General features: G+C 50.7%; 1 protein-coding gene across 1 annotated transcript in view; it reads right to left on the reverse strand.

Moving 5' to 3' along the window:
• The window catches only part of SBSPON (somatomedin B and thrombospondin type 1 domain containing), a gene marked incomplete at its 5' end in the record, with an annotated part of 21,495 nt that overhangs the window by 4,315 nt on the left and 2,653 nt on the right, over positions 1-14,527 (reverse strand). Inside the window, 3 exons of the mRNA XM_011366955.1 lie at positions 452-628; positions 2,201-2,291; positions 8,158-8,352. Of these exons, the coding sequence (XP_011365257.1) occupies positions 452-628; positions 2,201-2,291; positions 8,158-8,352 (463 nt within the window). The remainder of the gene's footprint in view (positions 1-451; positions 629-2,200; positions 2,292-8,157; positions 8,353-14,527) is intronic.

The raw sequence follows: 14,527 nt of genomic DNA on the forward strand, positions 1-14,527 counted from the left end.
TATCTATCGTCTGGCCCTTTACAGAAAATATTTGCTGACCCCTCACCTAGGAGAGTGTTAAAAAAAAAAAAAAACACCCCCAAAGCTTCTGATTCAGGTGGGGCTCAAATCTGCACATTTCAAATCATCATCCCCAGAGACCTGATGCAAGTGTCTTCGGAACATGCTTTGGAGCAATCAGTCTTTGATGGTCATTCAGGAGCTCGGTCTGAACCCCAGTCTCCAAGTTCACGCATTCATCTCTGGTACAGAGCCTCCAAGTCCCTTGTGTGAATGGGGCCCTGGACTCCAGGATGGCCAGACGAAAGGTTCTCCTTACTGGTCTGACTCCCCCCAAGTCCTGCCCCCCAAGCAGCTGCACACTGGTCAGAAGCTCAGGACATGGAGAAGAGAGGACAGGTCTCTCCAAATGAATAACAAGAAAACTCCCTGACCCACTCCGCTGCCTTACCCGTCAGAGTCCAGGCCGTCTCCAGAACAGCGAAGGCTCACAGAGTTCATAGCTGGAGGCTGACAGTCGACGCACACTGTGTACCCCTCTCGGAGGTACTGCATCCATCGAGTCAGGGGGCGGTTTTCCATTGCACAGTGATGAGTCAGTGACTCGGTCTTGAACTCCATACAGTATCTAGAGAGAGAAAAAGGGGAACAGTTTCACTCACTGTAATTAGAGGTGGCCTAACGCCACAGAAAGTCTTAGGACTGTCATCCCCAAGGACATCTGACGGACTGGGGAGGGGAATGCAGCGCATCCTCACAGGTCCCGCATCGGTCACAGGACGCGTCGTGAAGTTTCTCACTTGCTGAACTTTGACAACTGCAGTGACACTTTGCTCTTTTTTCGGTCCGTGACTGCATTATCTGACCGACATGAATTTGCAGAAGTTTGGATTCCTGTATCTGTCTAGTCTGACTACTGAGTTGTGGAAAAGCACGTTTCGGTAGGAAAATAGCCCTTGATAACTCTGCTAATATTTTAATGAATTATATAAATTGAACAAGACTTTGCTTGTGTCTGAGAACATGTGAGTCCCAAGATGGCTAGCCCACGATGCCCAGGCCAGCATCACGATTTTCTGCCCCACAGACGTTGCCAGGGGCCTTTCCTCCCCTCCTCCCCTCCTCCCCTCCTCCCCCTGCCCCCACCCCACCCCCACCTGCATGATCTGGCATAGCAAGATGAGCTTTGACTTGAAGTCGAGCATCAAAGTTATATTGGGCATCACAGATAAAAAGAAATAGGAAGCTGAGACATGTTTTTTCTGTGACGGAGACTAGTGTCACCTTGTACTGAGCTATGGAAAACTCTATATGTGACTAGACTCTAAGGTCCCAGACATGAGTGAATATTTCAGAGCCTCGTTCTTACAAGCGATACAATTTTACAATTCTTCAGAGAAACAAAACATAGTAAAAACCCCGAATGTTGCATTTCAGGCTCCAGCTATGCTAAAATGGGCTCGTTTTTTATCCACAGACTTATGAGCTATAGTAGGTTAGATGGAAAGTCTGCTTCAAAGAAGATACTTAAGAGTGTGGGTGCCATGTCCTAGGCCCCTTAAGCTATCAGGGTGGGAAATTCTCTGATGCAGCTTCGGTCAGCTGCAGACAGCTTAACCCAGACAGCGTCTTGATGATGTTTTCTAATTAAATTCTCGTAGCAACCCCATGTGGCAAGTATTAACGTTCTCAGTTTTAAAGGAGAAAAATCAGGTGCATGTGGCAGTGACGGGGCTGAACACACAGCCGTCTGGTGTCTGTTCTGACAGCGGAAGGGTGACTTTCCGGCGACCACGCAGGTTCCTCCCGGCCTGTGCCCTTAGGTCTTGATCTAAATCCTCAGGGCTCAGGCGTGGGCCACTTCCAAGTTCACCAAACGGAGGGGGCCGCTGGAGTCCATGGTCCCATAAAAGCCAGAAGAGGCGCATCCTTAGTGACTGACGGTAATAACTCATTTTCGTGTAGCATGTTTCTTCTTGGGCATCAAACCTCAGAGACAGAGAAATCTTGATTGCCCCACAAAAACAGGAGGGAACAAGGACTTTTTCCAACTGTGCTTAAGTGTCCCGTTTGACCCAAAGTCGCTGAACAAGTAACGGAAGAAAACCCAGCACCCCAAGTTGACCTTCGTGAGATGACTTGACCATACAGGTGGAAAAACAACTTTAAAAAACAAACAAACAGGAAAACACCAAATTACCCGGCTTCCTGGGTGCGCGTAGACCACTGTGGGGAGGCCGCTTGTCTGGTTCTCTCCTTGTTGAACGCAGAGGTAGTTATAAAGGCGGGGACTGGAAAAGGAAGAATGACGGTGAACACCTGTAGCCTACACTCCCAGAGCGAGACGTTTCCCAAACCTGGTTTCGCACCTGTCCGAAGCCGGCCGTTCCCAGTGCAGAGGTCTGCGGCACCGAGGCTGAGCTGCAGTGTCCCCAGGGCCCAAGTTCATAAAAATTTGTGCGCACCCGATGAGGGAGGAGGGGGATGCGGGCTTAGACAGGCGGGCTCGTCTGCGGTAGTAACACGAAAGGAAGGAAGAGAGCCAGGAAGGACCTCCAAGAAAAACGGCGAGGGAATAGAGGAAGGATATTTTTTAAACGGAAGGGAGAGAAATAGAGAAGAAAAGAGAAAGACAGAATAAAGTAAAAGAATAGAAGAGAGAGAGAAAGATGAGAGGAAAGGGGGCGGAGGGAGGGAAGAAGGTGACCAGAAAGAGAGGAGTGGAAACGGGGAGCGTGGGACGCAGAGGAGGGACGCGCGGGTGCCCCCAGGTCTCCGGTCACCGCACCCCGGAAGCTTCGCTGCCAGGCGCGTAGCCCAGGCGTGGCTGCCTGGAGCCGCCGGCTCAGCATTGTCCCCGCGCCCCCCGGGGAAGGAGTGTCTAAGGGGTCCTCTCCTCTGCCCTCTCATCCCCACACCTCACCCCGGCTCTGAAGCTCGGGAGGGGGTGGAGGGAAGGAGCCAGGACTTCTGCCCCTCCTGCCTCTGCTCCTTCATTCTGTCGTTCCGTCTGTGCACCTCCTTCCTATTTCATCTCTCAGTCCCGGGAGGCACCTGCCACCTGCCACTCTGTGTGGCACCTCTTGATTCCACTCTGCTGTCAACTCAAAGAAGTCAGGGTTTCGCCTCGTTCATCACTGTAGGCCTTTCACAATTCACGCTCAATAAGCGTGTGTGCAGTGAGTCCCTGCGTGAATGATCCAAGGACCGAGGCGCACAGGCCCTACTTCCCTGTGGTCTTCTGTTCTTGCTCTGAGCCTTGCAGCCGAAATGGCTCAACACGCCTCCCTTTCATTTCAGACACAAGGTCAACCCAGGCAGGGTCGCCACCGGCTGATGCTGGCTTCTGGACACCACAGTCATCATCAACATGAACAAAATGGCAGGAGGGTACCCGGGCACAAAATCGATGCTCCAAGCCTACGTGCTCATTGTACCTGGCTCTTAACTGCCACAAGATGGCAGCCTTAATTCTGTTTTAGATGTTTTTATGAGGAGTCATTTTTATATTACTAAAGAATACAAAGCAAAAGTGGGTTAATACCTGGCAGTCACTCGCTCCTAAGAGTTGAGGGCATTATTCCTGTCTCGTATGGTTTGGTGCCTAATCTCTCCAGTGAAAAAGCACCTCCATCTTGTGTAAACCCTGGAGCCCCCGGCTCGTGACTCTTCCTTGCTGTACTAACATGTTTAATTGTTTTCCAAAGAGAACATGTCATGATTTCGAAATGTGACTATAGCTTTTGAAATTTCCAAAACACGGACAGAATCAAAAAGGACAAGCGATTGCATGTCTGTGAGGGGCCTTCTCTGTTTCCTTTAGACCTAATTACCAGAAACACAAACATCTCAAGGATTTTAGTTTTCCCATGTACTGTTTCCATTTCTGTTCTTCTGATACATTTATGTATTTATTCACCGCGTGGAGAATGCGTTTACTGCTAAATCCACATAGCATTATATCGGTCAGACCATAAAGTTTTCGGGATGTCTTTCTGTAGCTCAGAACATTTACTTGATCTCCTAATTCGTGCTGCATGTATTATTACAAAAGTTCAAAGGCATGTGCTTAATGCATAGCTCAGGGGGGAAGCGTGAGGTTAGGAGGTAGAGAGCCAGTATATGACTATAGTTTATGATATGAAATCTTAAGAAAACATTTTGTAATAAAAACGGAAGCTGACAGTTATGCACTTCTAAGTTCCAGGCACAAAGCCGCGTATTTTCATGCATTAGCTCATTTAATTCTCACAACCACCTTCTGAGATAGGTGCTATTTCTCCCCGACCTCACAGATGAGGAAATTGTGGCATAGAGAGGTTAAGCAATGTGTTCAAGGCTCATGTCTAAACATGGCAGTGCCAGGTGATGTCTCCAGACCATGCTCCTCACTGCCAGGCACAGCGGCCTCTGTTATAATGCAGGTCGGAAAGTGTCACTATTTTAAATGCAGCATATTCCCCATGAATTATTTATATTCTCCTTTATTTTCCTTTTCTGCCCCTAATCACTGTTCATAACGTCAAGTGAGATCTCAGAGAAGACAAAGAAAAGTTTTAGCCTTTGCACTCTGAGTCCCCTGAGGTCACGGGGCTGAGGTCACGGGCCAGAAGCTGGAGGAGGGCCCAGCTTCTCCAGGAATAACGCCTACCTGTAGAATGGCACCTTGTATGCTTATAGTCTGCTTATTTACAAAGTGCTCTCATGTCCTGTGTCACCCGTCTTCATGAAAGCTTTGTAAAGAGGTGTTCTGATCAGAGGTTTTCTCATCAGAGGCTCATAGAAGTTAAATGAAGGGAAAATAAATAGTCCATGACTGAGCCAGGGGCTTGACACAGAAGACAGCTCCTGCTTCTTTAAGACCTACAATCCAAGGCCCTGTGAAGCCTCTGTGGTTATGACCCATCATGACAGCGGGCCAGTATCCCTGGGCCTCGTCTCCTGCGTGTCCTGCCCCCTCCGCCCAGTTTGGACGGGCGGCGCGTTCTCCTGGGAGGGCACCTTCCCACTCGCCTGGAGTCCTCAGTCAACAGGCCAAGTCGCCTGGGGGTTTCTGAGCCAGCACCACTTTTTAATCTCCCCGACAAATTTAATTTTCATTACTTAAGAGCGATAAGTAATTTAGAAATAATTTTTGCCTCCAGTCCCACTTCTGCCTACGTGTGGAAGCCTGGCACTTGGGACAAAGACTGGGTAAATGCTAGTCCCCCCTTCCTGGCGACGACATCGAAATGTAACAGATTCTTTGTTAACGGGCTATGTGCCAGCTTTTCTGGCATTCCGTCAGCCTACCATTGTTCAGTCTTACAGCTCCCGCCTCCGAAAGCATGGCACCGCACACGCGGACTGTGAACATGAAAGTAAATTAAATTTGCTTTGAAAATTTTTTAAAGCCCTCTGACACCACGGGGTGTCACGATAGCCGGCTTCGAGCCACTGGTCTGTAAATATAGCATAAAAAAGAAGAGAAAGAAAATCTGACAAATAACACCAGTCTGGATGCATACAGTTTATGAGGCACATTGATCTTGTAGGAGGAAAGCACATATGAACAATTGTCCGTATGTGCAACAAATACGATCATGTGTTTTTTTTTTAGATTTGTTTTTATGATAAAAATATAGTCAAGATATGCATTAAATGAAACAGGAAAAAAATGCAATAGCTACTTGATCATTAATGAGAGGGCTTCAGTGATCATGTTCACTGGCCTTGCAAGGTCTTTATATTTCTATTTAGAATTAGCAGAATCTGTAATTGCGATTTTAACTTTAACGATAACAATTAACAGCAAAATAATACCAAGCGTGGGGCAGGGAGCTGGGGGAGACCCAGAGGATTTAGAACCATGAGATCCAGGTGTCAATTCTGGTCCCCTTCACAAGTGCTGTCACCTCTGAGCCCAGTGTCCTCATGTGTCAACCTTAATGACGCTGTCCTACTTCTATGACAGACAACACCGTGGCCCCCCAAAGATGACCACATCCGAATCCCCAGAACCTGCGAATATGTTATGTTACATGGCAAAGAGAAATTAGGTTGCTGATGAGCTGACCTTGAGGTAGGGAGATCATCCTGGCTTGTCCAAGCGGCCCCTATGCAGTCACAGTGGGAAAAGGGGTCAGAAGAGAGTCCTAGAAAGACGCGTCCCTGGAAAGACGGCGCAGAGAGATGCAGTGTGGCCGGCTGTGACGAAGGAGGAAGGCCCGCAAGAAAAGGGATGCAGTCAGCCTCTGGACGACAGAAAAGGCGAAGAAACAGGTTCTCCCCCCAAAGCCTCGGGAAGGAACGCGGCTGCTGACAGCGTGACTGCAGCCCAGTGAGGTCGACCCTGACTTCTGCCTACGAACTGCAAGGTCATGCGTCTCTGCTGCTTAGATCACTAAGTTTGTGGTCACTGGTTACCTCTGAACTTCTGAGGTATCGACAGGAAGTAATACAACCACACCCTTCGTGTCTTTCTCTAGAACAAGCTTTCCTAAGAGTGAATCTCTTCATGTTAGTGTCTTTCGCCATTTTGCTAGGCTGAGAATTTCCCGATCCATCAAGTCCTGGGTCTATCAGGATGAACGGCTCTGCCCTCCGTCTGTCTGTCTCTGCAAGGAGCAACCCGGCGTTCTGCTGGGAAACCTCAGTACCCAAGTTCATCGCGTGTAAGTTGTACTTCCCACGTAGCTGCCGCAGCCAGTTCCGCTGAGCTCCTGGCCCCTAATAACAGCGAACCCCTTTCCACCTCGGAAAGGCGAGGAAACGAGGAAACAGATCCCCACCTGGAGTGTCCTGGAGGAAACAGCTCTGCTGACTCACTCGACTGCAGCCCAGTGAGCCCTGGGCTGGACTTCCAGCCCACAGAACCGGAGGATAATAAGTTTGTGTTATTTTAAGCCTCTGAGTTTGCAGCAATTTGTTATAGCAGCCATAGAAAACTCATGTATCGGGGTTGCTATGAAGACTGAATCGATGTCCGTAAATGCTCTCAGCCATGCACATGCGAGAGGTTAGTGAGCCATGCAGCAAAGGCTCCTGCTCTGTGGATAAGAGGCCTGGGGTGGGTGGGGAGGAGGGCGGGGTGGGGGGGTGGGCACAGGTGCACAAGTGAGCGCACAGCAGGTCTGAGAGCCCCCAGACCGAGGCGGGCGCCCCTTCCCTGTGCTCCCTCGCCAGCCTGCACATCCCGCTGTCACAGTGCTCACGCAGCACCCGAGTTCTGACTAATGGTGATACTGCTGCTATTCGGCTTGGCATCTCCGGACCGCTGCACAGCGCTGCTGTGTACTAGGAGCTCAGTGAACCTTAATGAAACGCATAAATGAAGGCAAAGGAGCTGGGCGGAAAGGGCCTGGGGCCTGGAGAATTCGCCGCCTCGGAGTGTGACATCACTGTCTCACTTCGCTCTCATTTCATTGAGGAAGCCATCATTTTCCAACGTGTATCCCACAGAACACTGGCGATGTCATGACATACCCCTGGGAAAAAAGGGGTCATTTAATCAAGTAAGGTGGGAAGACATCCCACATCTTCTTCCTCTTGTCGAATAAAAAATACACGTTAGCATCACAAAGAGAGGTTCTCTGGCGGAGGAAACGGTCTGATTTACCTCTACTCTCCTACCTCGATCCCTTTTTTTTTTGCACTTTGGGAACTTCTGCCCTCGGGAAACTGTCATTTAAGTGATCCAGCTATGAAGCAGGGGCCCAGGAAAGAACCGTGGCTGGAGCATCGATTCTCCAATTCAGGTGAGCAGCCCTCTGCCCCTGAGGCCTCGTCGCAAGCAGAGAGCCAGGCTGGCGCCAGTGACTGCGGGTCTGGGCGGGGCCGGAGGAACTTGCATTTCCAACCAGTTCCCTGTGCCCTGTGTCGCCAGCTTGATTGAGTTTGCTACAGAGCGAGTGGTGCCCGTGGAGAGGGGGCCACCCCTGGGCGATAAGCACACGGAGGGAATAGCAGAGCGGGCAGGGCGGGGGACATTTATGCAGCTGGCCGGTCGCTCCTGTATCTGGCATTTCCTGAGCTCTCCCTATCTGCTGCGGGCAGGCTGGCCCACCCCACTCCCTGCGGCTCATGGAACTTTCCCTGTGCAGCACCTGGCCTTTTATGGGATGAAGAGATGGAAAGTCACCGAAGACCACAGGGCAGCGCGCGTGCAAAGCTCCGTACCGAAGGCGTGCCCGCAGGCCCGGCCCTGGGGCGTCGAGTACTGCAGGCAGCCGGCTCGCTCCTCCAGGGCCGGGCAGGGCGCCCCGCCGTTCCGGGGCTCTTGCTGCACCGGGCGCCTCCGCACGCGCGCCGTCGGCTTGCACTGGTCGGCACAGCCGCTCCAGGGGCTCCAGGACCCCACGATGCAAGGGCGAGCTGAAAAACAGCAGGACGGCGCTCAGCCGGGAGGCCGCGGGCCAGCGCTCCCCGCTCCCCGCCGCCAACTGTGCCGACCCGCCCGCCGCTCTGCCCTGCCCCGCCCCAGGAGGAAGTCACAGCAGGGCCAGGGGACACGGGCTCCGCTGCCCTGCCAGCGCCTGGCGGAGGTGCAGGATCAGGAAGGTGGGTCTGAGCCAGGGACACACCCCGCAGAGACACGGAGGCCTGCGGGGTACTTCCTCATGCTCCTCCCGGCCTGGGTCAGGGCTTTGCTCTGGGTTTTCCCTGATTTTAACTGTCCCCTCCCCTGGCTAGAACCTTTTTTATTATAACAGTAATACATAGTCATTGTAGAAAACGTAAAGGATAAAACAAAATTATTAAAAAAAAAAGTCCTTCACTCACCAAGCATCCCATCTCCTACCCAAGTCCATTTCAGCAACTGTGTCTCCAGAAGACACAGCTCAGGGCCACACCAAGGGACCCCTAACTGTAGGCTGCTCCGGGATGCTCAGCCTCCTCCCGCATGGCTCACAGAAACTGTGAGAGCTGGAGTTAGAGATGAGCAGGCAGGGCCCGCGGAGGTGCGAGCTGGAGTTAGAGATGAACAGGCAGGGCCCGCAGAGGTGCGAGCTCTCATGGTGCCATGAGGGGCAGAGTCAGGCAGAGAATCCGGCCCCAGCATCGATTCTCTGGCCACGGCTGTAGAATCAATGTGGCTGCCCGGCTAACTTCCCCATTTAAAGTCCTAATGAGTCTTTCTAAAGGAGGGTAATGAGTTTTTTAATTGATTTTAAATAACTGAATTATTTCAAGATTTGAAATTAGACGTTTCAAGAAAAGGTCAAGAAGACAGAAGATGCCACCTGTGAACTAGATGCCAAAACTTTCTCACAAGACGCAACTCGCGTTCCCTGTCACCCTCGCACTTCCCCCCGGTTTGCAGAGTCTGCACCAAGAAAGCACCTACAGGTCTTTGAAATCTTGGCTCGGGCTTCCGGCTGTACCTGAAAACTCACTGCCTCTGAGCACGCTCTAGGGGTTCGTGGCTTTTGAAAGACACATGGTTGGCAGCACATAGCTACCCCTGGCACAAAAAAAAAAAGGGTCACATATAACATAAACCTCTGTCACTAATTCAAAAACTTCAGACTGTTTTCAAATATGTTTGTATCCATCATCTAAAAACTCAGGTATCGCATGACTCATAGGTCAGTTACCTAAAGCAGCAAGAATGGGCCATGTCAGCGTCCATCCCCAACACACACCCTCTGGACACTCGGTCACGGGCCCCTTCCCGCTCTTGTTATCCCCTGTTACCCTTCCCTTTTCATTTTCGGGGCTCCATGATTTAATCGTCCCTGAACGACACCACCCGGACGGCTCCGTGGAATACAGAAGGAAAGACATTCACAGAGAATTAGAGTCCACGGAGTCGAAAGGTGTCCCACAAAATGCCTGGAAGTGGAAGGTTAACTGGAGCTGTTTATTCCTGTTCTGCACACACACACAGACACACGCGTGCACACACACTCACACACACACGCGCGCACACACACACGCGCACACACACACACGATCTATTCTTGACTACGGGTGACCGTCTGATGATCTGGATTGTAAGTCGTCATAGGTCACAAGCGATCCTCGGTCACGGAGTGACAGGAAGGACGGGACTTCTGGCAGAGTTATTACCACGCGTCGTACATCACAGCTGCACGACACAGACTTCCTCTGAGTGTTCTCGTCTCCGTCCCACTGCGCTTATCTAATCCTATCTAGAAACGGCATATCCAAATATTCTTTCTTAAAATCTGACTTCCTCCATCTTCACATTTTGCTCGCTGTTCTGGGGCCCAAAAGGCTGTTACCTAGTGAGCATGGGATCACCTTTGGCTGTGAGCTTGTCACAGCTTCCGCGTATCTGGATGATTAGGGTATGATGACATCATCCCACTCGTTTTTAGGGGACAGAGGCCTAGATTCAGTGGGTGCCAGGAAGCCCCACAAAGCCTTTTTTCTTTTCTTTTGTGTTTAAACCCAACATAATATTCAGGTTGAGTTTCCCCAGAAGCGGCTCCTGGAACACAGATTTGAACGCGAGTAATTTGTTTGGGGGTGATCCCAGGAAACGTACTGAAGGACTGGGGTGCGCAGACGGGGAGCAGGCGCGGAGGAGCGCCCAGAGACAGGACGTGGACACCCGAGTTCCTGGTTTAGGCCCCGTGGGCGCCCCTGGCTGTCAGCTCAGTGGCAAGTGAGCTAATCCAGGGCGTGGGAATGAGCAAGTCCTTCGGCTGTACCAGCCTGTCCCCCTTCCTCAAGAGCCTTCTGGTTATCAGATGTCCCTGCCATAGCCACGAGACGGGGCCAAGAACAGCGTTTCAGTAACAAGCCTGCCCACAAGAGTAGGGAGCGTTTTCACATGTCCGAATGGTGTCCAGTCGTAGCCACATACAATTACCTTAAAAGATGTTCCGCTGATTTTTTTTTTTTTTTTAATTAATGGCTTTTTAAACGCCCTCAGCGGTTTGCCATTGAATTTGGAATGAAATTCCAACTCCTTGCCGTGAGTGCCGGGCCTGCGTCTCCCCTCCACCCCGCCCCTGGAGCCTCACCCCACCCCACCCCACCCCACCCGCACTCTGAGCTCCGGCCACGCTGGCCTCTTGATCCTTGGAACACCCCGAACTCTCCCACACTCTGGGACCTTCGTTGCCTTCAGGGTGTCTTTTTCCTGCCAGCTCAGCTATGCTGTCTCCCAGCCCCCCGCCCCCCACACACCCCTCACAATTACTTCCTCTCAGGATTCAGTGTTCTTTGCCTTCCAGCTTCTCCATGATTCATAATTATTATTATATTTTTCGGTTTATTGTCGAGTTTTTCACTTCATGTCTAGTGTTGGGCACACGGTGGGTACTCAAGAAATATTTGTCGAATGAATGAAGAAAATGGCATCAGGCAAGTTCTTCTTTTTTCCTAAATAATGGTCTACATTGAAACAGAGCCTGGTCTGCTCATGTCATTAGTTGGAAGGCGAAGCACTGGCACCGGCACCGGCTGCAGAGTGGGAAGGAAAGAACAGGAGCCGAACCAGAGGTCCCGGAGCCAGAAGACAGGGGCGCTTGCCCTGGCCCGGGGTGCCTGCCCTCTCCTGGCAACGGCGGCCCCCAAAGGTGCCGCTGGAAGGGGCCCGGCTTCTGTGCCCTCACATTAGGTAGAGCCCGGCTTCGGGCAGCCACAAGTCCTCCAAACCCTTTGTAATCCACTTATACCTCCTGCCAGTACCGTATCTTAGATGTAACAAGCTCCTTTAATTGTATTATCTGTGATGTGAAGAGGTATTTCCTTTCATCTGAGCCAAACTGCCCTCACACAAGAATTTCAGAGTATGGTGCAAAAAATATATAGATCTGTTTATCTCATCTGTGCCACCCCCAGACCTACTGTTCCAGGAGGCCCCCGTCCCTCGACGTGGCCTTTCCAGGTTGACGATTCCAGCGTTTGGGCCCTCCTTTCTATAGACACGTCCCCTCTCGGAATCACCACTGGGCTCTCCAGAGGTTCATTCACAGCCTCGGTGAGTTGTGGCAGCCAGAACTGGGCTCACCATTCTCAGTCCTTAGGTACCAAAGGGTAATTAAAGAAAAAAAATAATCTTTCTAATGCTTTTCTTGATGGTGCCAAATACACACACACACACAGAGCAACAAACTCGGCTGACAGCCAGAGTCCTTCATTTCGTAAATATAGTTTAGGTTTAATTCTTCTTAATAGAAAGCCTTGCTCTTATTCTCACGTAGCATCTCCTTGGTTAATCGCAGACGCTCCAGCATCCCCTTTGTAATCTGGCCCCGCCGGCTTGGCTCTCTGCCACCCCCAAGTTGGAGGCCACCCACGATCAAGTGCCTTCTCCCGCACACTGTTGAGTTCAGAGAGTCCCTGTCATCCCTCAGGAAACACTCCCTTTACACTCCGCTCGCAGAAGTGCCCCTTACGCATGGCTTTTGTTTCCTGACATTCTATGGGAGAGGAAGAAGCCCCCGTATCCACACGCGCAAACGCGTTTAAATGTGTTATCTGCTTTTCCCCCTTCTCCAGATGTAGATCCTTTTCTTTGGAACGTCGCCGAAACATCTGACCGTCGAAGGAGACTACATCGCCCAAGTGCCTATTTGCCCCTCGAAAAAGCTCCAATGAAATGATTAGGTATTTTTTTTCTCTTGCAGAAACCATGTTATCTGGCCCCCAGTAACTTTTTTTCTCTTTTGAGACATGAACTGGACAAGTGCATGAAATGCTAGCAAGACAGTGGAGTGGGCTGCCTCACTAGAAAACTGGAATAATAATACGCCACGCAAACCCAGGGAAAAGAGAGGGTGCAAATTAAAAAGATGATGCTTTTTTCTGGGCATTACATTTCCAGGTGAATTGTTTTCTTCTTTTGTGCCTTTCTATACTTTCCAAATGTTCTGCAACAAATATAGATTTTGTAGTGAAGGAAGGAAAATGGAAAATATTTTTACAAGGACACGTGGCTCCGCCCTGGCTGGCCGTGCCCTCTGAAACCGCGGAGACCGTCCCCTTGGCGGAATGACTGCTCAGTGTTTTGACAAACGCTATCAAACGGCTCCAGGACAGCCATCGAGGGACTGCGAAGGGGGGCGGGACGCACTTCGGCCCTGGAGCACACAGTTTGTGGAGCGAGAAGCCTCACGCACGCTACCAGTCTTCATCTGAGGCTCGCCCTGCCAAGTTCACAGCTGCTCTTAACCCCTCATTTCTCCCAGGCAGTAAGAACAGGAAGCTCAACTGGGTGGGCTCTGGATCCAGAGGTCCTGGGTGCAAATCTCGCCCCTTCGCTTATCCATAGTGACTTTGGACAAATTGCCTAACCTCCAATCTCCCGTTGCTCTGATCACCTCATCTGTAAAATGAGACCGAAATGAGGGACACAGGCACACCTCGCTCTACTGCATGTGCACTGCGCTTCGCAGATGCTGCTGCATTTTGACAAGTCGAAGGCAAGACCTTCCGCCAGCAAAAGGATTATGACTCGCTTTACTGTGATACTCTCTCTACTGCAGCAATCTGGAACCAAACCTGCAATATCCCTGTGACCTCGGTGGGTTGCAAGACCCCAGTAAAGAGCCGTGAGGTGCCTGTGACAGGGCCTGGCCTGGAGCAGATGCTGGGGAGGCTGTGACAATATCCTCTCCTTGACTACACACCCAGGGCTGCAGCCAAACCCTGCATGTCCAACGCCGGCGCCAGGCCCTGCGCGTTTTCTTCTGCGGTGACAAAGGCAGGGAGGGCCACATGCTGTCTCTCGGCTGCTCTGGCTCCAGCAGAGCCTCAACTTCCTAAATCATCGGAGGCTGTGACCTCCTTCCTCTGGGTGAGTTATGGAGCCCATATTGTGAAGGAAGGTGCCCCTTCTCCCTCCAGATATGATGTCAGCAGATTTCGGCCAGCTGGTTTCCTAGATCCCCTATAAATCTAGAAGAGACTGGCTCATAGAGACCACTCAGTTTTTGTCCTTCTCTGCTTGGGTTAATTATTCCTCTTTCTTAAGTTGCTCATCCAAGACCTAATGCAACCTACGATCTTTTCTGTGATCTTAGAATGAAGAGTCTAGAAACTCAGCTGGTGACTAGAGATTGGGTTGTTCTGAGCCCGATGAGCAAGGTTTCCACAAAGTTCGTCCAGGGCAGGAAATGTGGACCTGTCCCCCTCCTCTGCTTCCCTCCTTCCCCCATCCCTGATCAGGCCAATGGAGAATTTTCTATCTTTTTCTTTGTGGGGGCTGGGGCCGGTGAAAATACATAATTAGTATGGAAACTGAGATAATTTGTTTCAGAAGATTTTTTTTTATGACGGCTTAGTTATTCTATAATCCAGTAACTTATTTTATTTTTACTGAGCAAAATTTAGAAAAAGAATTTCCAGTACTTCATCTTTTAGCCGCACCCCCCAAAAATGCATTTCTCAGGATGAAAAAATCAGAAGGAACGGAAGTAAGGCACTCTTCGCTCTGACACAGTTCCACTTTGTTTGCATTTAACATCATTTCAGCCCAAAAGGCTTCGGCAGTACCCGTGGGTACCGTAGCAGAGGGTGAGGAGAAGAGGGTCTAAGAGGCAGAATGGCCTCTGTCTGCAGAGCGGCCGGG

This window comes from Pteropus vampyrus, unplaced genomic scaffold, assembly GCF_000151845.1.
Source record: "Pteropus vampyrus isolate Shadow unplaced genomic scaffold, Pvam_2.0 Scaffold127, whole genome shotgun sequence".
Classification (NCBI taxonomy): Eukaryota; Metazoa; Chordata; class Mammalia; order Chiroptera; family Pteropodidae; genus Pteropus; species Pteropus vampyrus.